The 23,020-nt window shown below is 48.2% G+C and overlaps 2 protein-coding genes across 3 annotated transcripts; one reads left to right on the top strand and one right to left on the bottom strand.

The window, feature by feature from the left end:
- Positions 1-76: 76 nt before the first annotated feature.
- Positions 77-14,391, bottom strand: Cad74a (cadherin 74A). Of its 2 annotated transcripts, none has more exons than XM_076897688.1 (13): positions 14,068-14,391; positions 7,238-7,541; positions 6,701-6,972; positions 6,410-6,574; positions 5,300-5,980; positions 4,701-5,225; positions 4,264-4,616; positions 3,939-4,153; positions 3,304-3,863; positions 2,905-3,213; positions 2,527-2,821; positions 802-2,446; positions 77-688 (listed from the first exon to the last, which is right to left on the bottom strand). In XM_076897688.1, exons 2-13 carry the CDS (start codon positions 7,533-7,535, stop codon positions 478-480), a joined length of 5,529 nt encoding a protein of 1,842 aa, XP_076753803.1. In that variant the 5' UTR covers positions 7,536-7,541; positions 14,068-14,391; the 3' UTR covers positions 77-477. The 2 variants fall into 2 exon arrangements, with proteins under 2 accessions (XP_076753803.1, XP_076753802.1); XM_076897687.1 differs by having other exon boundaries at positions 13,873-14,166.
- Positions 14,392-20,308: 5,917 nt separating this feature from the next.
- Positions 20,309-21,910, top strand: Tap (basic helix-loop-helix neural transcription factor TAP). The gene is made up of 3 exons (XM_076897842.1): positions 20,309-20,884; positions 21,055-21,241; positions 21,401-21,910. The coding sequence occupies exons 2-3, from the start codon at positions 21,056-21,058 to the stop codon at positions 21,908-21,910; spliced, it is 696 nt and encodes a 231-aa protein (XP_076753957.1). The 5' UTR covers positions 20,309-20,884; position 21,055.
- Positions 21,911-23,020: the final 1,110 nt, after the last annotated feature.

The raw sequence follows: 23,020 nt of genomic DNA, 5'->3' as shown, positions 1-23,020 counted from the left end.
GTCCCGATGACATTTCGAGCTTTGAAACGTTCCTAAAACTTCAATCGTACCTCTCGATTAAAATTCTTGCTCGCCTCGAAGCTGTCCGCTAGCTAGGAGCAAGCAGTTGTACTGTGTCTTTGATTGACGTTCGTGATTGTGGTTATCAGATACATTCGTTTCAGAGATTTCGCGTCACCTCGTCGAGAGAATTCCCAAGAGCCTCTCGCGAACACTTACGCTAAGCGTCTCGATGCTTACATTAATCTCATACTTCAGACACACCGCAGTCTACTTCCGTTGCTCAACCTTCCTCGACGATTCTTTTAAGCAACAAACGATTGAAATCTCAATATGGCAAATTCGTTGAATAACATTGCAATAATACAAATGTTCATCGATCATAATCTCTGTTCTGTACACGACGATAGAACCATCATACTGTTCAGTCTGTGATCTACGTATTCTCTCCTGAATCAGAGTTCGACCAGCCTTTCCTTATGTTCTGGAACCAAGAGTGCTTGGATGGTAGAGCGTAGTGTCTGCTCCCCATTCGTAGGGACCTTCGTGTGGTCCCAGAGAAACCATGGTACCAGGTCCCAGGGTCGTATGCGATGTCGCGCTGACCATTCCAGGACCTGAAGAAACGTAGCTCAGAGGTGGTCGTGGCTGATCGCGCAAACGAGCGTGTTTCACTTGTCGTTTGTACCTGGAAGGAACGATTAACGTCATTAGATCAACTATAGCCTTTTTGCAGCCCAAGAATAAAAAATTCTTTCAAGGAATCTTAGAAAAAATGAAGGAAAAACCGTAGACACTCACTTGGCGTGCATACAACAGAGAGCACAACTAGAAATGATCGTGGCCACGCCGACGAGGACAGCTATGGCTAGCACCCACATCTGCGTCATCGATGCGTCAGTCCTGGCCACCAGAGCGGCGCAATGTTGCACCTTCTCCACGTTGTAAGTCCTGTAGACCTTCTTCAGCTCCTCGTTCTTCGGGTCGGTCAACAGTGCCTTCATTTCGTCCAAATCGTATGCCTCCTTGCCGACCATTTGAAAACAGGAACTGGTCGAAGAGAAGTCCAGAGAATTGTCCTCCTTCGAGTAGAACTGAGTGTCGTAAACGTTGACGCTGATGGGCAGAGAGAGAGCCTGTTGCACCGCTTTCTCGAAATCCTCGAGCGTCTTCCTGACCTCCACCGGCGGTTTCGAGAACACGAACTTCAACATGTCCCTGTCGCGTAACAGGAATATCCTCAGAGTGATGTTCGTCTCTCTACCAGGTGTCACAGAATTGTTCGCCGTCACGATGATCTCCATGTAACCGTCCGCGTAGCTGGACATGGAACCCGTCGTTCTGAACTCTCCTGTTTGAGGATTCAAGGCCAGGTGCGAGGGGATCTCGCGTTTCGACATGGAAGGGTCCACGAGGGAGGTGAAGGAAGCCTTGCCCATGCTGTATTTGATCGGCAACGCGTCAGAGTCAGCGTCGAAGGCTTCCAGAGTGATCAGACTGGTGTCTATCGGGACGTTCAGACGAACACCTAAGGTGACGTTCTCTTTCTTGAACTTGGGCTTGTTGTCGTCGATATCCAGGACTTTGACGAGGACTTGTCGTTCAGAGGGGTCTTGTCTGTTGTACGGTTTGGGGACGATGTCGGATCTTTTCGTAGAATAAGGGAAACACTTGACGGTTAGCAAGTGGCGATCAGCTGTTTCTCGATCTAGGCGACCATTCGATTTGATCACTGCTGAATTGTTGTTCAATCGTTCCACGAGGAATAAGCCAGCCTCGTTTCCATAGACAATCGAGTAGTCGATCATCCCGTTTTCGTCGATGTCCTCGTCTATCGCCTCGATCACGCCCACTTTAGTTCCAACCGGCGTCTCCTCGAACACGGTCAGTTCTATGGGCGGACTGTCTAAGTTTCGTTTGAAATGTGGTTTGTGATCGTCGATATCGTTGACGATCACTTGAAGCACCCTGGTTGCCTGCTGAGGAGGACTCCCTAGATCCTGGGCGACTAATATCAACGTGTAACTGTCCTTCGTCTCTCGATCCAACAATTTTCTGGTCGTGATCAGGCCAGTTTCGCTGTTTATTCTGAAAGCACTCGCGTCTTTGCCGAAATTCCCGTCCTCCAGGAACTTGAACGTGATTTTACCGTTCGGTAGATTCGGATCGTCTGGATCTGAAGCGACCACTTGAAACACTGGACTGCCAATGGTCGAGTTCTCGGCTATGTGCGCCACTTCCTCGAGGGTGGGTCTGATGAAAAGTGGAACACCGTCGTTGCTGACTACATCTCCGATGTAGAGTGTCAAAATTACGTCGGAATACAATTCTGGCTTTCCGCCATCCTGAGCTCGAATTCTCATTATGTACGGTTCTGTTCTTCCCTTGCCTGTTAGGGCACGAGCTGAATAAATTTCTCCCGTTGTGTGGTTTATTTTGAATAAACCTGGAAATCATATAATTAATATGTAGAGTATTTACATATAAGAGTTGTATCGTTGATAAATTAAAGATATTAATGTTTACCATTTGCCTCGCCTTCGTCGATGATCTCGTAACTAACCATTCCGCCATCGCCCTCGTCAGGATCCGTAGCAGTGATATTCACCACGCTCACACCGGATGGAGCGTTCTCAGGTATCACGGCTGTGTAAGCTTCCTGTTCGAACGTTGGAGCGTTATCGTTAACATCCAACACGTCCACTGTCACCAAAGCTCTGGTGCTCCTCTGTTCTGCGCCACCCTGGGGCATGTCTGAGGCGACAACGTAAAAACGGAGAACCGACTGTTTTTCTCTGTCAAGCGTTGTATTGGTAGCAATCTGTAAAACGGGATACGTTTAAGTTAACGTTCTATAACTTCGACGTTGCATCGATTGAAACAGAGAAACGAAGATTGATCAACCTGAATGTTTCCGGTTATTGGCTCCACCTCGAACATGTTGGCGTTCTCTCCGATTAAGGAATACCTGACTTCACCGTATCCTCTGGCCACTTCCTGTTCCGTATTGGAACTATCCATATCCGTAGCTTTGACGCTCAACACGATTTTCAAGGGCTTCTCTGATTCTAACACGGAGATCTTGTAATCTTTTTGACTGAAGATGGGACTATTGTCGTTCGTGTCTTGGACTTCGACGATCACGTTCGCCTCGGACATTCTTCGCGTTATCTCGTAATCCCTTACCATAGCTCGTACTTTGAAACGAATGAACTGAAAGCATCGAGCGCAAAAATTTTGGTTAAACTTCAATTTACCCGTTGCAACTTGCAGATGAGAGACTGTAAAGAAATTAATACTTACCTTCTGGTTAAGAGCTTCGTAGTCCAATCTTTTGCTCAAAACAACGTTCCCACTTTGAACGCCTACATTGACGTACCCTTCGTCGTCATCCTCCCTCACTAATTCGAATCTCTGAACAGGATACCCAGTGGTGGGTTCCTTGGCTGACAGCATAAGCAGAGTGGTCCCAAGGGGTTGCTCCTCCGGCACGGAAATCTTGATCGTAGGATTGTTTGGCGACCAGCCAGGATTGGAGAAGGTTGGATTATCGTCGCTGTACGCCTGTATGTACACGGTCACCTCGACAGTCGTCACTTGCTTCTCTTTATCGACGACAGCGTTCAGATCCTGCACTTGGACCGTCAGAATGATCACAGCCGCCACTTGATAGTCCAGTACGCGGTTCACAGTTATCAAACCGGTTGTGGAATTTATTTTAAACGCTGTCTTGTAATCGTAAGGAGCTGTGTTCTTGAGAGCCACGCCAGTCTTGTCGACAGCCCTTATAGGTTCCACTAGAGAGTATTCTAAGTACGCATCTGAGTCTGGATCTGTCGCTACCACTTTCAATACAGGCTCGCCTGTTAAATGATTATTAAAAATTAATACCAAGCTTATTTTGCACTTTCTACCTTTTGTATTTTATTGTCATTTACCGATAGCTGCTCTTTCTGACACGTAGACGAGGTACGTCGACTCGTTGAATACCGGTGGTTTGTTGTTCACGTCCACCATGTTCACTGTCACAGTGGTAGTAGCGGTTTCTCTAACGGGTGTTCCAGAGTCTATAGCATATACTATTACCTCGTATTTTTCCCCACCGGTTTCCAAGTCCAAGCGAGCGTCCGGAGAAACCGTGATGACACCAGAACTAGAAAGTTCATAATCGATTTGAATAATTGCTGAATTATAATGCTGCACATTATTCTCTGCATCTCTTTCTAAGATAGTTAGAAAAGTGTGAATAACGACGTCGATTACCTGGAGTCTATAACAAAATTATCCTTAGCGCCGGAAGCGATGTGGTACTGCAACAAGCTATCCCTTCCGTCAGGATCGTTCGCCACGACTCTAATGACTTCCGTTCCAGGCGAGGCGTTCTCCAGCAGTCTTGCTCGATACGTGCTGGGTCCCGGTAAATTAGATTTGTAATTTCCACGGAAGATGGGTTTCTGGTTTCCGGGTACCCCTACTCTGACGGAGAGTTTCGCCTCAGAGTATAATGGCGGCGTTCCAGCGTCGGTAGCACGAATTACCAGCTCGTAAATCCCTCTTTCCGTGTCGTCTGAACGCACTGCCTTCGTCATCGTTACCTCTCCAGTCTCTGGATTCACCTGTTAAACAATTACCACCGATGCTGGGCTCGAAAAATGTTCTCATTAACTTTCCACGATGATAAACAGTAGGATGCGATATACCTTGAAAACGTCGTTCGTCATGCTGTTATGCGAGCTTATAGAGTACGTCACATTCCCATTGCCTTGCATAGGACCATCGACGTCCGTCGCTCTGACGAACATCTGCGGATCGAAACTAGTCGCACCTTCTCGAACCGTCCTCGTGTATTCGTTCTGCTCGAATGTTGGTTTATTATCGTTAACGTCGTCTAATTCTATGAGGATGTTCACGGCGGACACTCTGCCGCCACCGTCTTTGGCCTCCATCGTCAACGAGTACGATTTCTGGGCTTCGTAGTCCAACGCCTTTGCCACAGAGATTCCGCCGGTTTTTGGGTCCGTCTTGAACTTGTCAGCCCCGAAACCGCGTAGTATGTAAGTCAGCTCGCCGAAGGAGCCGCTGTCGTAGTCCTTGGCGAACACGTCGCCGAATTGCGTCCCTATTTCAGCGTCCTCTGGCACGGTTAACTTGTACACCGACTGAGAGAATTCTGGGCTGTGGTCGTTCGCGTCCATCAACTGTATGTGAACTCTGCTCGTGGCTACCTAACGGCGATTTAAACGGAATCTTATTCACTGACGTAAACTCGACGAATAAATGATTAACTATGAATTTGTACCACTTCGTTCGCAACCAGAGCAGCCACCTCGAACTCGAGCTCTCTCCTCGCCGGGTCGTCCACGTCGTAATCAAGCACGTCGACGTCTTTCGCCCTGACGACGACTGGCACGCGACCTTGAGCCTCCTCGGGACTGACGGTGAACGCTTTGCTGATTCCAGGATAATCCGGCGCGTCCCTGAGCGTCAGTGTGTACTTCGCATTTTCTCCAACGTCCCCGTCGCTGACTATCATGTTCAGTCCAGGCAAAGGCGTGTCTCTGCCGATATCCTCCGAGATCGTTATGTTGAAATACTTCTCGTTGAACACGGGCATCAGATCGTCGACGTCCGTGACTACGATCGTGACGATCGACGTGGCGCTGTCTGCTGGGATCTCGTTGTTGATCAACTCTGTGGCTTTCACCAGGAACGTGTAAATCCCACCGTTCTGCAGGATTCTGGGATCCTCTCGATCGAGGGAGACGTTGGTGGTGACCAGTCTGCCAACGGTCACGTCGCCCTCCCGCGACACTTCCAGGTCGAAGTGGCTCGACTCGTCGTCCTCGAGAGTCAGGAGCAGAGCTCGCGGCTCGCCCGTGTCGCCGTCCCGTGCTCTGACCGTCAGGATCGTGTGACTAGCTGCTGTGTTCTCCGGAAGTGCCGCGCTGTACGGCGCGTTCAGAAACACCGGTGGCTGATCCTGAAAGCGATTCACGTGTTCGTGATCCACCGTTTTTTTCTTTTTCCATCGTCGAACGAACATCGTCTGCGAAACTGAAGGGTCAATTAACCACGATACGAATACGTTTCCCACTCCCCTTAGGCTTGCAACGATTTCTCTAATTCCCTCAACGTTAATTAAACCAAGGACCGTTATGCAGCGGCCGAGGATTTCTGGAATAATTCGAGTTACCGCGTCAGAACGAACGAAAACGTTTACCGTTCCGGCGAAAGTTATTTCGCAAGCGACGCGTGTGTATTATCGAGACGCGTACTTTAAAACAGAGTCACTGGGTAACGACCAACGGATCCCCTGGTTACATTATCGCGAACGATCTTTACCAACCAATACGGAATGATCACGATGGATGTACAGTTACGTCCTCGGTTACGGCTGGGACCCACTTACCTGAACGTCAAGAACGTCCACGGCCACTGTTGCTCTGGCCTGTAACCTCTTCGAGACGTCGCTGGCACCGTCTGTGGCGAGGAGGTTGATCAAGTACGAGTTTCTCCTCTCGTAATCGAGCGGTTTCGATAGCGCGACCTGCACGTCGTATTTCCCCTCTGCCAGCTGAAAAGTAGTACTCCTTTTATTCGACGCAAAGCAACATTCAAACCCTTTGCATTCGGATAGAATGAATTTTAAGGTGAATCGACGTGAACAAGGGTTTAAGAGTAAATGGTAGATCGTCGTTACCTTTTCCGTGGAGACCTCGAAGACCTCGCACACGTCATCGTCTCGCGACGCAGGCACGCATTCCACGTGAACATCCGCGTTCACACCACCGTCGCGATCCGTGATCGTGATCGTGCCAGGAGGAACTAACAGACCACCCACTTGCGCACTTTCTGGCACCCTAGCCGCGTAAGGTCTGCCATGGTACACAGGCGGGTTATCGTTCTCGTCCAGCACTGCTATTTCGCGACGAAGGGACACGGTGTTGGGCTCTGATCCTGCGATCCCTTCGTCTGAACGGGAGAACACGAATTTTCGCTGCTTAATCAATTACTCGAGGATAGATATCGAAAGTGGATACTCCACTTGAAACGGTACAACGTGTATATAATAAATGTAGAGGGGAAAATTCATGAAAATTAATCGCACCATCGAAGTGTTACGATTCCATGGCTCGTTACGATGCCACACGTCTAATGTTCCACATGACGTCGATTATATTCATTGATATTCTGTCGTAACGTCGTAACGGGATACGAATAGGGACAGTATAGTTACCCGTTATGCTGATGATGACTTCGATCAGGTCCTGTGTCTCCCTGTCGAGCGGCTTTCTCAGAACGACGACACCGCTGTCTCGATTCACGGTGAAGTATTCACCGCTGATCGAGTAGTGCAGCTTGGAGCCCTCAGGATCTTCACCTTGGAGTGTGTACACAGGAGCACCTGGCGGAGTGCGCTCGGAAACGGCCAGCCTCGCCATGTCGCCACCTTGCACGAAATGCGGCGCCCTGTTGATCACCTGAGCCCATGATGAAGACCATGTGCAGAGTACGAGGAGCAGAATCGTCCACATCGTCACCTGTAAATCAAGAAACGTGAAAACGCGTTGGTTCTCGAGACAGTACCTCAAAATTACTCGTAATCACGCTGAAGATTCATTGTATTCAAAACGAAGAGTCCTTTCATTTCGACGAGACAGATGTTTAACATTACAAACGCATTGTCTTACATATATCCCTCAGCATGTGGTTTACAAAGATTAATTAGCAATTGTAATTATGCTGATTGATATGTGTATACATATACGAACGCTGCAATTAACATTTAACTGTTACACTTTGCATTCGTCGAGTAACGGTTGCTCGCGAGATATAATTACAGAGGCCAATTAGAAAGTGGACTTAAAGATGAAAATATCGGGCGTGACAAGAACAATACGGCTGACTCGAAACTTTCGTTGAGACAAATTGGAACAAGAGTTTTATGTATAAAGGGGGGCTCTCTCTTGCGTGACAGGCGAACACTTCCTACGTTGTGGTCCGTCACGATTCCGTTCACTTCCGGCCATCGGAACCGGCGTGCCTGGAAATGGAGTCGCAGGCCACGCCAAAGGACAAGATAAATCAACTCGCTGATAGCAGTATTCTCTCTTAATCCTAAAACATTAGCACGATTGTTCGAACCGTCTGTTCGAATCGATTAATCACGCGACTAATAGAGACCACTCGAGCGATAATTCGATCGTGGCTTCTCTACGAAACGAGAGCCACACGACCACGCGAACTCGAGTGCTGTCTGAAATAAACGTCCGTGCATTTGTTGGTCGAACGTCGCCGGGATCAACGTTCGCGGTGGCGCGGAAAAATGCGACGAACAGACGAGTGGGCCGGCAGAGGAAATGGCTACAAAGTTGCGGAGGATGCAGCGATCTATCGAAGCCACCGGTTTCTGCCCGCGTAGAGGATCGTGGCCAGAGTCGAGCCGCGTTCTTTCACGGGACCAGAGAAAAATCGCTTGAGGCGAACCGCCAGCGGTGCAAGAACCACGCGCGACCGCCGTGTACGGTGTCTGAATGACTTCCACCGGGTAAGCGCGGTCAGTGAAAAGCCGTTAGAAATCAGATTCCATTTCAGGAGTTCGCGGAACACTCGTCCAGCGATCCGTAAATTGAATTGTCCTGTTAGACGCGCGTCGAACATTCGTCTCTACCTCGAGCACTCTTTTCCTATCGAGGGTAGCTCGAGGAATACACTCGAGTTTGGCGTTGCTGAGGCGCGTGGTTCCCCTGGAGAACGCATTTCTTGAAAAATCTTTAATTCAACGAAATGTCTCGACTTAGAGAATGGAAAAATTCCAAGTCAACAGCATCCTTAGCTAGAATTCGTTGTACAGAACGTGCTAATTCTAACGTTCGTTTGTCAAGCGATATTCGATTAAATCGCTGTCGCGTTTCAGGACTCTGAAACAGCTTTTTCGCGAAGGTGAATGGAAAATAATATTTCAGGCGGAATTCAAGATCAGGTCGCGAAATTTCATGGACCAACGAGTAGCGCGTATTAACGTTACGCGGACTATTACGATCTACGCTGGTAACTTTCTACCAGAGGCTCCGGACAGATTTCGAACAAAAGTCTTGCACAACAGCATCGGTTGAGATAAACGCGGTGCGCGTTCCACGTTATTCTCTCTCCGTCATAACTCTCACTCGGGACGGTAGTTTCTGCGGAATCAGAAACGCTCGACCAACCGCATTTCTCTATTATACATAAAATCGAACTCCTATAATATTCATTGGACCGTGGTATTGCAATCGAGGAACCTAATATGCGGAGAAAACCGATGGATCGCGATGATAATCGAGAAACTACAGACACGTTCGCAAGAGCACGTGTTATTTGTTCCGTTTAAATCGATATCAAAATTCATGTGATGCAAAAGTCACGCGTAACGATGATGAGGAACATAAATGTGAGAATCAGAACGTACTGTCAACACCGCGTCCACCATCTTTACGTGCCATTCGAGTCATCTTCGACGATCTCGTTGTAATACATCTCAGATCGAGTGTAATTGCTGCTCGTTGTGTCAGAGCTGTTATTATTTCATTTCGAGAACAGACTATTCATTTTCATGTTCTGAATGGGAACTGTTCTGGAAGTAACACGTGGGAAGCAATCACTCCGCGAAGAGAGGCGAGCAAAGACTGAGGGGAGGGGACAGTATTCCAACGATTTTCCAGTGGCTTCGTGCCACTGGCTGACTTCCGTATTCAGAAGGTTGTTATCAACTATTGTCTTCGCCAAGCCTAATTACTAATCACGCGAGGCGATCAGAGATCCCGCGCGAGCAGAGGACACGCAACAACCGCGTGTTACAAAAGCAGAGAGCTCGTCGTCCATCGGTTTACTTATTTCCGTTCGCGTCGAAATATTAAATTCGCGCGTTGGTAGTCCATCTGAAAGGTGTCTTTGGAAACGCTGTAATGGTACGCGTGGCTTAGTTTCCATGCGAGATTACCAAGGATTAGCGTACGAATGTAGAAAGCGAATCGGTAATAAAACATACAAGAAAGTCTGCTTAAACCGCTTAAGCGGAATCTGCGCTAACAACCAGGCCCAAGTAGTTCCAGCTTGGCCCATGATTTCTATTTCGAGGTGTGTGCAACGCGGAAAAGCATCGAGCGTTAAAACCCATGACGAACAGTGTATTTCCACCGTGCTCGGATGCCCAGAAGCGCACGGGACAAGAAATCGAACCGAGTGATATCGCCTAGCCGAACGTAAAATGGACGCAGCCAGCGGTTTCACGATCCACCATGAACGAGCCATAAAACAAACCGTGAAATCCAATGGGGATGATGGTAAACCAAGCATCACCTCGTAGAACAGAAAATCGTTAAACGCGACAGATTTTCGAGTAACCACGTTCAAAATATACGTGCATCGTGTGCGTAAAATAAATCACACGAACATCTCGCCGCGGTCTATTTAATAACAGGCGTTGCTTTGTATTTCTTCTAGATTAGTTAATGGTAATTGATGTACGTCGCACGCAATTTGCTGTTTAAGATCGAACTAAACGGCGTTTCGGTATGTGGGTCACGGTAATTCAAAACACGGTTTCAAATAACGAGATGAAAGCATTCTGTGCGGTCTAATTTTGAAATAAAACTGGTCGTTACTTTCAATCAATCCGAAACGACAAAATTGATCCGCCAGTTAGTCGCACGGAGTCGAGGCTTCGTCGCCTGTTTCTCGTCGCGAACGGCGACTTCGTTGCCTAAACTGCGGTTCAATTCGATAAACGCAGCCACGCGATCTTTAATCGCGTTTTTATGCCCACAGCTAATTCGTCGCGGGGCGTACAGGGGCCAATTATGTTATTTAAGTTATTTAAGTCGAAGTCGTTCAGAGGGGGTCCTTTATTTTCAGCAGTCATATCTTTAAATAAAACCGGCAGTTACCAGCAATCAAGCTTGAAATGACACAGCGCAATTGAATGATCGACTTGGTACTGTTTGGCAAGAAAGTTGCAATTGTTTCTCGCGTTGCGACATTCCAACCAGCGTCGAATGCTGCAACATTTTATTTCAAAACGCGGATCGCAACTTTGAGACACCTGCACGCTGTTTGGAAAACATTTTTCCTCCGATCACGTGTTACGTTATTTCGCTGATGTTCTCGAAACAATCAACACGGACGTCTAAACGTGCCTCCGTGCATACTGCGACCAATAAAACGCCGAATAATGACATTAAATTGAGTTCAATTCCGCGAGCGGTTGTTCGATTAATAAAGAAACCGGTTTCGTCATTGGCTAAACGCATTTCGCCATTTATTATTACACGTTGCGGCGGTCCGTGGCGCGTATGCGATGGAAAGCTCCTCTTCTTGTACCAGTCGTGTTTGCTTAGCCGCGTGCGTTTTCCATGAATAAAAAACCGCCAGGTAGGAATTGCCGCGATGAGTCGCGATAGAATTCGCTGAAGTAACACGCGGTTAAATGTGTCATGGTATTATACATTTTTTCCGTCCAAGCGAGGCTTGTTCAGCTGTATTGGAAACGCCGCAGAGAAACTCGAATAGATTAGCAAATCGCTCGATAAATTATTTTCCATTTAGGTCGATCGTGGGGATAGATTAATGCAGCGTTCGTTGCATTGCTTCGCGTGCAATGATGCAAATTGAACGCGCCAGAATTAATTAGAAAATCTTGGCGATATTTGAAATATTCCCTTACTTACTACCACATAAAAAAAAAAAAAAACATCTAGCAAACATTTAATCTGTCAATAAGAGCTCGCTCATCGAAAACAAGCGTGGATACGATTCGAGATGAAGAAAAATGCAAACACTCGGTTTTCGAATTACCAGAGTACACACTCTGATTCGCACCTCCCACGTTCGCGTCCCTCAAGCCAATTCCAACAGAATTCCTACGCGAATCGGTTACCCACATTCGTTCGTTGACCCACATGCGCCCAGAGGCCGCGTATGAGCTGTCAAAAAGCTTCATCAAGATCGATTATCAGCCACGACCGTCTTAAATCGTAACCCTGGATCGCACGATGCGACTGAATCAAGATCGAAGACGACAAGCGTGCCAAAGGGAAAAAGTGGGTGGTATGTCGGGTTCGTGAAAATTTCGCGGGTCGCCAGCGTCGCGGATACCGGTCAAGCCGGTGCCATTGGCGCAGGACCGGATCTCTCCTCGCGGAGGAGCGGCTGGTTCTGCTTCTATCCTTCGGGTAGACCGATTTTCTCTTCGGCCGCGCGAAAAGCAAACGAGTACGCGCGACTAACTGTTCCCGTGCTGGTTGTACGCTACGCGAGCCCCAGCGTCCTAGACTCGTTAATCGCCGAGAAAGGCGAAGAGGAACGGAGAGCAGGCCAGAAAAGCGAGAGGAAGACGGAGCAGCCTGGTGAGAGGAAGAAAAAAAAACCGTTACGACCCCCTCTGTCCCTCCCCTCTCCACATCGCGGTGCCCCGCCATTACGTTACGCGGCTGGAATCCTGACACTGCGCGACCAGGTGATGCCAGGATGAATGACTAAGAAAAGTAGCATCCTGCCACGCGCTCCATTCTGACATCCGAGCGCGCATATTTTTTTTTTCCCCCAGCGCGCCGCCTATTGGTCCGGAAAGCAGGATGCGGCGTAAACGCGCGTTAATTCCCGGCTTGTTCTCGAATAAGTGATCATGGGAATCCGGTCGCGGAGCGCTGTGCGGAACGGTGAACCGAGAGAGGCTCGTGGACGAGAGAAATAAGCGCGTGGCTTGGCTGTCAGGAGAGCTGTTGCGGCACGAAAACCGCGCGTTTAAAGTCCACTCGTCAGGATTTAAAGGACCTGGCACACGTCACGGGACGTGGTCTTTCGCAGAGGATCGAGAAGGAAATTTTAGAGGCTGATATCCGCGCGAAAGTTAACCGAGTAATGGCCGAACGTGTAGGATACGTTCGTGCTTTTCCTGTTCGACGAACTTGACACCGGTTCCTTGAAACCAGGACTTCGACTAGCTCACTCGCTGGTCAGACTGGTTTCCCTCGAAGTGGCGAAAACGATGACGAGGGTTCGGCAAGGTCCGCGTGTTTCGCGACATTGTCACTAGGCCGTTTTATCTGAGCCGTGTATTATAGGCAGGATTTTGAAAAGTTTCTACGTCTTCATCACGCGAAGCGTGATCGATCGATTGTAGTCTGTTATTTTTTGTCGAACACTTTTTCGACGAAGATACCGGTGTTCGAATGCAGTTCTAAGCAGATGCAGGCTCGAATCGTTGCTCGATATAAAGGTCAAGGAAACAGCAGCAAGATCGAGCCTCGTATGAAGTTGCCTTATGCAATTGGCCTTTACTTCAACAGAATCTGTATTTACGGCTTCGCTTCGCCAGCTAAGCCGACTCGGAACGAATTTTGTGCAACGACACGCGTTTCCAGATGCAGAAGTGCGACAGCACGTGACCGAAACGGAGACGGGAAACTGAGACGTGCTCGAGAAGCGATGAATTTCAATGGAAGATACGTCGTGCCTTTTCACGGTTCCATTCAGACGCACGCCGTTTGATCCGCGTCGTTAACAATGCCAAATGTAATCGTTCCCTTAACACGGGATCACGCGATTCACTTTAGCAGAGCAACACGGTCGGTGGTTTCGGCAAAATGGAAAGCAACGCGGTAATTACAATTTCATTGAACAATTCGAACGAATGCGGTAATATTCGCACTGTGTTCACCCACCGCTTTCGATCTTACACAATCAGATTGAACCGTGTAACGCCGCTTTTACTCGTAACAAACGATCGAACGGGAACCAGCGTTGAATTATAAATTTCATTCGATCCGTGTTTCATCCCGATTGGAACATTGTCAGAGCACTCATCAATCACGCGCGGCCGCCAAAGGACCTTACCTCATAAAGTCCGTCCAGGATCCTTCTTCTCAGCACCGTATCAACCGCATCCTCGCGCCACGTGTATTTTCACTCGAAGATCACTCAGGAATGGAACGAAAAGGAAACGTGAAAAAAAGGGAGGAAAATAGAGCAAAGAGGCGGAAACGTTCAACGAACAGCGTTCACGTATACACCGCGAACCTCATGACGCACCGGCACACGAGTGTTGCAAACACGACTTGTATTCCCTCTATCCTCACGGTCCCATGAGTCGTTGTTTCGAAAAAGAACCGATGTCTGCCAGCCAATGGACAGGTCTACACTGCATCCTAAGGAGGTATGCGGCCTTAGCTATGGGAGTGGAAGGAATGGAGAGAGAGAAACAGCTCGCCGAAGGAGAGGCTACAGTCCGTGCCCGGTAACTGCGAGCGAAAGGGGGGCGAACCTTTTTGATTCTTTTGTGCCTCGACGTGCCAGGTGAGTCTCTTTCGTGGTTCCATCATGGCCGGGATTGTGCGTCGAGGATAAGGCGCGAAAAGGATCGCGGTCGAATCGATACTTTTTTTCGACAAATCCTCGAAAGTATCTTTTCACGTTCGAAGAACAGAATAAATAAAATTCCTCGAGATTAGAGATTGACTTTCTTCGTGCTTCATTTCGATGCGTGTGCTGTTATAATTTTAACAAGGATCACTAGCGGAATTTTAATTCAGTTTGAATCTTTCTTCTATTTTCGCATTGCAGATTCGATTTAAAAGGATTCCCTTAAAAGGATGCACTAATTCGAACCGCGATAAATCGAGACAATTCATCGACTACCGCTTCCCGTTGACGCTGCCAATTAATTTCATCGCACACTTTCACTGTCACGCGACAGCCCCAAAACGAATCCAGTGAAGCCTCCAGTCGCCTTGCGCAACCGCGTTAAATCCCTTCCGCCGTCGTGCCCGCGAAGTAGCGCTCGCTGAAAACGCAATCCTCATTTAATTCCCTTAATGGCCACGTTTTTCCCATGCGGGATTAGAAAGTTCAAGCGAAGAAACATCGCGGCGGTAAGGAACCCAGTAATCATCGTGCAACTGGCTGCTCACCGTTCCCTCCCAGTCCTCGTCACCCTGCCCACGTTTCAAAACGCGCGCGACCAATCTCGACGTGATTCTCATAGAGAAACAGGAACGATCCAGACCCCAGCCGGGTACGTGTCACCGCGAATCATCGCGCGCGGTGTATCGACCTTTAGGCAAGGCGCGCACCAGCGAGAGACACGGGGATACATGAAAGTGCGCACGCTACGGCTATCCAACGCTAGACAGATTAGTCTTTGACCGACCCAGAGAAAGAGAGAGAGAGAAAGAGAGAGACAGAAAGTTGTCTAGCTCGCGTATACGAAGCAAATGGGTACACTCTCGACAGGAAATGTATGCGAAGGGTTTTTCCACAGGTCAAATCTAGCCGCAAGATCCACGTCTGCGACCAAAAACCTCTTTGCAGCGCGCGTTTCCATAGAAACACAGGACTCTTCTGAAGAATCTCGAGTTGTTCGCCAGGTACATTTCAGACGTACAAGTACTCCACCTTCGTTTAATTCTACATTTCGCGAAACGAGTTTGCCGCGTCCGCAACCTGGAAGCACCGAAGCATCCTACCGGAAGTGACGGACGACACACTTACGGAAGCCTGACGAGGCATCGTGCCACCGCGCGGAGGCTCCCTCGCGTCCTGAGGGACGCGAACAGCCCGCGCAACCCGCTCGATGATACGGGACGCGCAACCAGCAATTCCGTGAGAGCCGTTTATCGCCGCCCCGCCTCGCCTCGCCTGTCCACGATTCGCCGATAAGGGCAAGACCGGTAAGACGAGGAAGACCACGCGTTCCTGGAAAATTTCAGCCTCCCGAGCGAGATAATGAGGCCTGTTAGAGGCGCTTCCCTCGCGAGGCCGCGAAAGCGGAATGATAAGGGAAGTCGAAGCGGTGTGTAATTGCCGCGAGATAAGAGGAGGCGCTATTTTTGTGTCACTGCTGTCGCGGAAGTGGAGGATTCTCCGCGTTGGACGGTTTACAAGAGACCGGCTGAGGATCAAGGTTTGACGCTCGTTAGGCTTGGTTAATTAAGAAAAGTGTGCTTTACGAAATACGGAAGAAAATGTTCGTCTTAACGAAGCCATAATTACGCGTCGCAATATTTTCGTCGTTTCTCTCATTTATTCTGAGAGTCGTTGGAACGTGGAAGAACTACCGATGTCACCTCGTGTTTTGGTCGAGAATACTTGCAACGAAAATTGTCGCTATTGGATGTTTCGTGTCTCGGGTGATACGGCGCGCGTTGACATTTAAAACTCTCCGAATTCCAGCCCGTGCCCCATAATTTCTCCGAACTTAAAACCAGTTCCCAGCAGAGTCTCTATCGCGTCCTGGCATCATTGTTACGCGTACGCGGTTCAGGAAGAAGGAACCAGGCACGATGCAACGCGATGCAACGCCGGGCGTGCCACGCTCGGAACCGCACACGTGCGCATGCGACAAGCGTGACCGCGCGCGGCGCCTACTTCGCCGTGTTTCAAACCGTGGCTTTCCTCTGGATGCGACTCGAGAACTTCTGTCCAGAATGCAAAGTTTGCGACAATAAAGAAGGCAAGATCGAGTTATTTGCAAAATAAAAAAAAGAAGATTTCAGTTTAGTCGAAAGCGAGTGAAAGGTATCTCCGACATTATAAACGTTACGTGAATGTGGTTGTAATAAATGAAAAAAATGTAGCAATGGCGAGGTAAAATATCGTACGACCGCCTAACAGCATCTGCTGGACAGAATATAAAAATGTTCGCGTCGATTCGTCCTCGATGAGAATAAAAAGTGAAAGCGAAGGGGGTTGCGGACACCTGCTGCAAAATTATACAAGTACCGACTTAAGACTTAAATTTAGCGTATGCAATCGCGCGAAACGTCCGCGCAGCTAAATTACATCGGAACCGTGAAGTTCTTCGAGTCGATAGAAATCGCTTCGGTTTGACAACTGTACACGTCCTCGACTAGGCGAGCGAACAGAGCGTACAAGGATCCGCGACTCGTGTAAAGGCCGCCTCGAACAAGATAGCAAGAAGAAGGACACGAAGGATGGAAAGAGAGGGGAGCAGGGTACTGACTGAAGAAGGACGTCGTTGGAAAGACGAGAAGGGGACGTGTACAGTTACCAAAGGCCGAGGCGAACAGCTCCACCTCTGACGATAAACTATCGACTCTGAGAAGTCGGACAGAGATCGTTTCCCCGGTTTGGCGAAACTATTTCGATCGCTTCCGGCGGTCCGTGAGGACTTTCGACGGAAATTAACGATACGTCGTCGCGTACGTGCACGAGAACTTTTTTCATTCAACATTCTCTATCCCCCAGATATCGTTGTCACTGGTGGAAGTACGAAGCGATCGTCGATCGGCGAATAACAGGCGGCAGCGTTGAAGGTCGAGACATTCTCATACTTTTACCCGCGTACTTCAGCCCAGCCTTTGGACTACGTTGGAGGCTGAGAAGATATGCAATTTGATTTCTCGCTACTTTTTTTCTAATTCTCGACGAACGCTGAGAGGTGTTGTGACGAGCGACAATGGGCGAGCGAAAGTTCGTTACTTCTCGCGAGACGCGTGATTGTTCAAGCGAGATGGAGGTGCTTTGAAATTCCATCGATCTAACACTCCGTTACATCACGTTTATCCGGGGATTATCGTAACAGAATGGCGTCACGCAGAAGACAATGACAACCACGCAAGCGTCTGCCCGTTTATAGACGGCCGTATTGTAAGCGGAATAAGAAAGCCGTGGGATAAAGCGTCTCTCGCGCCGCGATTGGCCGCGATCGTCTCTTTCTTTCGCTCGTACCTCGTTACAGGTCTGGGAAAACTCCCGTGAACTATATGAAACATGGGTGTTGCCAGTTAGTTAACCCACTTCTCACGACGCAGGCCTTTTGTAGGCAAAACCTTTTAAGGCGATCGGCTCTATTACCACGAGACGCGACGGCCGCCGCCACGTTCTTGCCGATCTTTGAACTTTCCAGCGTCGAAGAAGTCCGCTTAACCGTTCGTGACGCTTCGTAACGAGTTTGCGAATTCATTAATCAACCTCGTCTGCTCCTCTAAACGAAAACCGTGTAAACGATACCGCGTTCAATATTCGAGCGGCGCTAATAAATATCCCTGGCGGTCGTTCGAATCGATCGAACGAAACGAGGATGAAAAATAATCCGTAACGCAATGGTTCTCGCGATCGAGCCAGAGGAACGTTATTCATCGTGGTGCCTCGATAAATTATCCAATTAGAGCGAATCGCCACGGCAGCCTTCGACGAACCCTTTTTTTTCACGAGCCCGACACTTTCCACCGCACGCCCCTTTCCCTTTTTATTTGATTTTCGATTCTGCACGCATCGTGCAGCAAATCTTTCGTGTAATTCCCAATATTTCCGCGGCACGATCGAACATGTGTCCTGGCACGGCGTCGATTTCACGGCGACCTTTCTATCGGCGAAACGGCACGAATTTTCAAACTGTGAAAAGGGTTGGCCCTTCTCGCGACGAGAGAGGGTAAGGCGCTTCGAGGGTCGACGGTCGTTTAGAAACAGAAACGAGCCTCGACCGCACATGCTTCGTCTCCGATTGGATTTCTCTGAGAGCGCTGAAAATGTCACGTGATATGAACGTTTCCGTTAAAAAAGTGACGCCTGAAGGAGCAATGAAACTCTGCGACTACGACGATAAAATAACAATTTCACGGGGAGTTAATTTCTCCGCTATAAACAGTACCCTGAATATTTAACAAACGGCAACTTTCGCGTCTTTACGATCTTTGCAAACCGATTCGCCGTAAAACTCCCGCATCTATGGCTTTCTCGGTAATAAACGTTTCACTCGAATCGTTAAACGAGGTTCTTTCAATCCTCCTGAGAAATTATACGCCGCTGACGTAAATCGCGAGCCACGTACGTAACTAGCTGCCCTGTTTTTGGCTCGTCCGCGAAATTTCATTACCGCCCGCCAATATTTTTTCATCCACGCGAACGATTTCTTTGGCATCGCATAATTCTGGCCGAGATCAGAACAAACTTTTTAGCCATGCAAATTTATCGGATGACGTGTTGTCCAGCTCGATGCGGCACGATCGACGGCGATGATGAGCTTCTTAAATGCAAATCGGCTGCATAAAAAGCGGTATTATCCACGGGCGTCGTTTAGCGCCAGTTCAATAGACTCGATCGAATCGCATCAAAGCGTATCATGCAAATCAGGTATCATCAATGATTGCATCGATGGTTTGCACTCGAAATCGATCGACTCCGAGTGGTATATTTTATCGCCGCGCAGTTGAACTTTCACGTGAACGAATCGAGTACAAATAACAGAATACCGCTGTTATTACAGAAGTTAGCATTTCAATTTTCTTATGGACATTAAAAATATCGATGGATGAAATATGTTTATTAAATAAATGATTAAAAACACGCTTGGAATACCCGAGTGTACTGCTGATAACGAATCATTATGCAAACACGTCACACGTGATTTTGACATTTCTTATTCCCTTGCGAATATTAATGTTGTACATTACTCGTACAGTTTTTCGAATTGAAAGATAGACACGATGCTCCAAATCGTACGTGATTTCTGTCGATTGGGCGACGCGTCAAATAACGTAGCCGTGATTGACGGACGTGGGTACTCGTAGATTTTATTGGCTACCGTTTGCACAATACTATCGCGGTAACGTTGATCCTTGTGCACACTGATATTTCGTGGGAGTTGAGAAACTGTGTGTACCCTCGCGTAATTGCGGATGCCTCCTGAGCACGTCCGTGATTCGAGTCGTCGATACGAAAAAAAACCAACTGCCACGTATTGATAAAACGTGCACAATATCGAGACCCTTCAGTACCCGTTTCCTTAATTTAGAAAAAGAATCGAGAGAAGATAAAGGAGAGCTATTAACGATCGATTAATAGTAAAAGTTTGCCCTCGATTAGGAAGCTTGTCTATTGGAGGTGATCTACTTGCGCGTTTCCATAGCAATGCTCGAGCATTATCAGCTGATTAGCGAATGTGACAGATGGCCGTAGTTGGTTTTATTAGATTATCGTCCACTTATTTTCAGACACGTATCCTTTGCGTGGCGGGTTCGAACCGCGATCCGTGGCTGAAAATTTCAGTGAAGCCAATATTAGTGAACGGAAAGGACGACAATTGAATTGCTCATATTTTTCCAATAATCGAGGTAAGAGATAATTGTAATCGACTGGCCATTTCTCTTCGTTGCAAGAATCGTAAGCACACCTTCGTATTGATATCCCTCCTTGCTGCACAGCAAACACGGTTGCAAACCACACGGACAGCTTCTCTTCCAGTCTTTACATCTAACATTAATCGACAAAGGAATGAAATAATTTTTTTCGTTAAACAAAACAATAGCGCGCAGTGAAACAAATCGATAGAAAACGCGATCAGCAACGGAGCACGTAATCCTCGCAACAGCAATTTTAATAACACGCCGCGAACGTTCGTAATCGTCCTCGCATGAGATCCATAAAGAGGTGTAATCGCCCCAAAAACCTCTAATCTCCTAAACTAGACGACTACATAGCCGTGGCACGCGTCTAATGCATACTGAAACCGTGGTGGGGAGCACGTTAGGTGCCCCTGCGCCGTGATTATGGGGTGAACTCTTGGTACGGTGCCCCATAGACGGCGGACCGCCCTTATGGAGGGGGCAAAATACCCCCGGGACGGTATATATGCTCTAAGAGCCCCATGCCACTTTCACAGTACCAAATTGTACCCCGCGTGGAACAGTCCTCGTTTCTTATTCCCTTTTTTTGCTCCAACGGGACGCGCGGCTATGTCGTGACAAAAGTTTCTCTTCGATCGTGTCGATCCGCATCGCGTTCTAAAGGTAGTCGGAAGTTGAAGGCTGCGCAGTGATCGATACTGGTGATAAATTCGACGAGGACTGTTTCGTTGAGCTAACGAATTTATCAGGTAAGATAATTCCGGGTGAACGGTAGCGTCAGTGAAGTATACGCGACTCGAATATATCAGTGAACGACACGAGCATCGCCAACTATCGTAGATAACAAACTACGACCAATTTTACTACTAGAATAGTAATTTAGAAGATATAAAAAATGTACACATTTCGTATTCCAGGGAACTCGCAAATCTAGTATGTCCTCGGAGTATTCGTTCTGCAGCGAGGGAGGCTTCGACGAGCTCTCGAGCTCCTCCGACTCCGGTTTCGACGTCAGCTTCGAGTCCCCTAAGCACGAGGTACAAACGGACGGCCTCTTTCCCCCTGGCAAAGAGGAGAAACGCAAGAAGACACGGAACACGCGGTGCAAGAGTCCCACGCAGGTAAGCGGACGTACAGATCTCGAGCACCGCTCCACCCACCTCCTCTTCTCTCGATGCACGCCCACCGAACGACGCGGCGGGCACAGAGAGTTGTTCAAAAAGCCGGAAGATAAAACGAGGAATCGAAATGATCACGCGGAACCATTGATTCGCCCGCAGGTGCTCAGGCTGAAAAGGAACCGTCGGATAAAGGCGAACGATCGCGAGCGGCACAGGATGCACACGCTGAACGACGCCCTCGAACGCCTCAGGATGGCCCTGCCTACGTTCCCGGAGGACACGAAGCTGACGAAAATCGAGACGCTTCGTTTCGCGCACAACTACATCTGGGCGCTGTCGCAGACGCTGGGCAACACCGAGACAGGCGAGATCACCGTGAACGTGGGCAACGTGACGGTCAGCATCAGCGAGAACGGGAACATGATCACCTCGTCGACCGGAAGCTGTGCCGTGGCCGCTCAAAAGCGGCTCGGGCCGTCGCACGCGGCCTTCCCCTATCCGCAGGAGAGATTCGTGCCCGAATGGCAGGAGTACGACTGCTACAGCGACCAAAGCGTCAGCCCGCCGATGCAGTATCAGCCCTGTTACGATCAGAGGATGTATCACGCGCAACACCAGCTTCCGGCGCCTCATCACATGGGCCATAGCAATATGTACCAGTGTCTTTAGAGAGTTCTGTTCCCGGTGAAAGTTGAACCGCTTCGTCTGATCGAATTCGTGATTTTTCGGCGAACGGTTCCGACGAGAAACGGCACATTTTTGTCTTTGATCGTCGAAGGGGGTTCGAAGGTGATTTCCAGGTTGTATCGATGAGATCGTGGTTACGGGGAGTAGGTTGTAGCCAAGATCGAGACCTTGGCAGTGTATTCTAGGGGAGGAATCTTGTGAGCATAGTCGCGGGATTTTCGAGTCCGTGTTTTCGAAGCTTCGATGGGAGTAAAGTACTTGTACAATTATTACGTTGATACAGTGGCTGGAGATAAGCTCTCCTGAGCTGTCGAATGGTTAACACTGGTATTTGTATACCATATACTGTATTTTAATTGAATTTCGTGCGCAAATACTTGCGGAACAGCAGCTAATCGCGAATTAAATGAGTCATCGTGGCCATTGTATCGTATTTAATGAAATATCGCGCGTTAGCTTCACGAATTGGCAAGATTGAAGAGTAAATTCGGTATAGACTAGTGATTGACAGTATATTCGTAGTGATTGGTTGAAATAACGATGAATTAGGCAAATGAAGGTCTACAAGATCGAACTTGGAGTGCAAGTACTTTAACAGAACGTAATGGAAGCTTCGAGACGTCCCATGTTTCCTACCATTTCAACTTAAAACCGAACGATTACAAGCCAAAGAATTCGAGGTACTTAGTAGAAGCAACATTCTCCATACTCTGGTGAATCTTTCGATACCAGATATATCCCAAAGTTCCAGTGATAACTACGTAAGTAATAAAAAGAAAGAAACGCTTGCCATTTAAAGGCAACACGGATTACGCACCGCTGGTAAATTGTACTTCACTGAAACTCTGCATATCATGTGTACAAAAATGAATCACGCGTCGTCTGAGGTATGTAATTTCGGGCTCAATTATCGGGCGTGATTGTGGAAAAAGGACAGGCCAGTGCGCAAGGTGATCGTTATTTACTTTGTAAGAGAGCATTCTATTAACGCAACGAATTACTAGGATTAAGATTAATGTTAGGTGAACCGTGGCAAGATTTTCATTTCAACAACGATCTGGCTCGTTCTCGGAAACGTATCATCGTTGTTTT

Source organism: Xylocopa sonorina, chromosome 7 (genome assembly GCF_050948175.1).
Source record: "Xylocopa sonorina isolate GNS202 chromosome 7, iyXylSono1_principal, whole genome shotgun sequence".
Classification (NCBI taxonomy): Eukaryota; Metazoa; Arthropoda; class Insecta; order Hymenoptera; family Apidae; genus Xylocopa; species Xylocopa sonorina.
Note: the sequence above shows the minus strand (reverse complement) of the source record. Positions and strands in the feature narration are given on the sequence as shown.

What these genes read in the sequence shown, in the direction of transcription:
- Cad74a (XM_076897688.1), bottom strand. Translation starts at nt 7,535, where the DNA reads ATGTGGACGATTCTGCTCCTCGTACTCTGCACATGGTCTTCATCATGG. An exon ending in TGGACGTTCTTGACGTTCAG is followed by an intron (nt 5,981 to 6,409) that starts GTAAGTGGGTCC and finishes AATCGCTTTCAG; the next exon opens with GATCAGCCACCGGTGTTTCT. An exon ending in CTCTGTTGTATGCACGCCAA is followed by an intron (nt 689 to 801) that starts GTGAGTGTCTAC and finishes CGTTCCTTCCAG; the next exon opens with GTACAAACGACAAGTGAAAC.
- Tap (XM_076897842.1), top strand. Translation starts at nt 21,056, where the DNA reads ATGTCCTCGGAGTATTCGTTCTGCAGCGAGGGAGGCTTCGACGAGCTC. An exon ending in GGTGCAAGAGTCCCACGCAG is followed by an intron (nt 21,242 to 21,400) that starts GTAAGCGGACGT and finishes ATTCGCCCGCAG; the next exon opens with GTGCTCAGGCTGAAAAGGAA.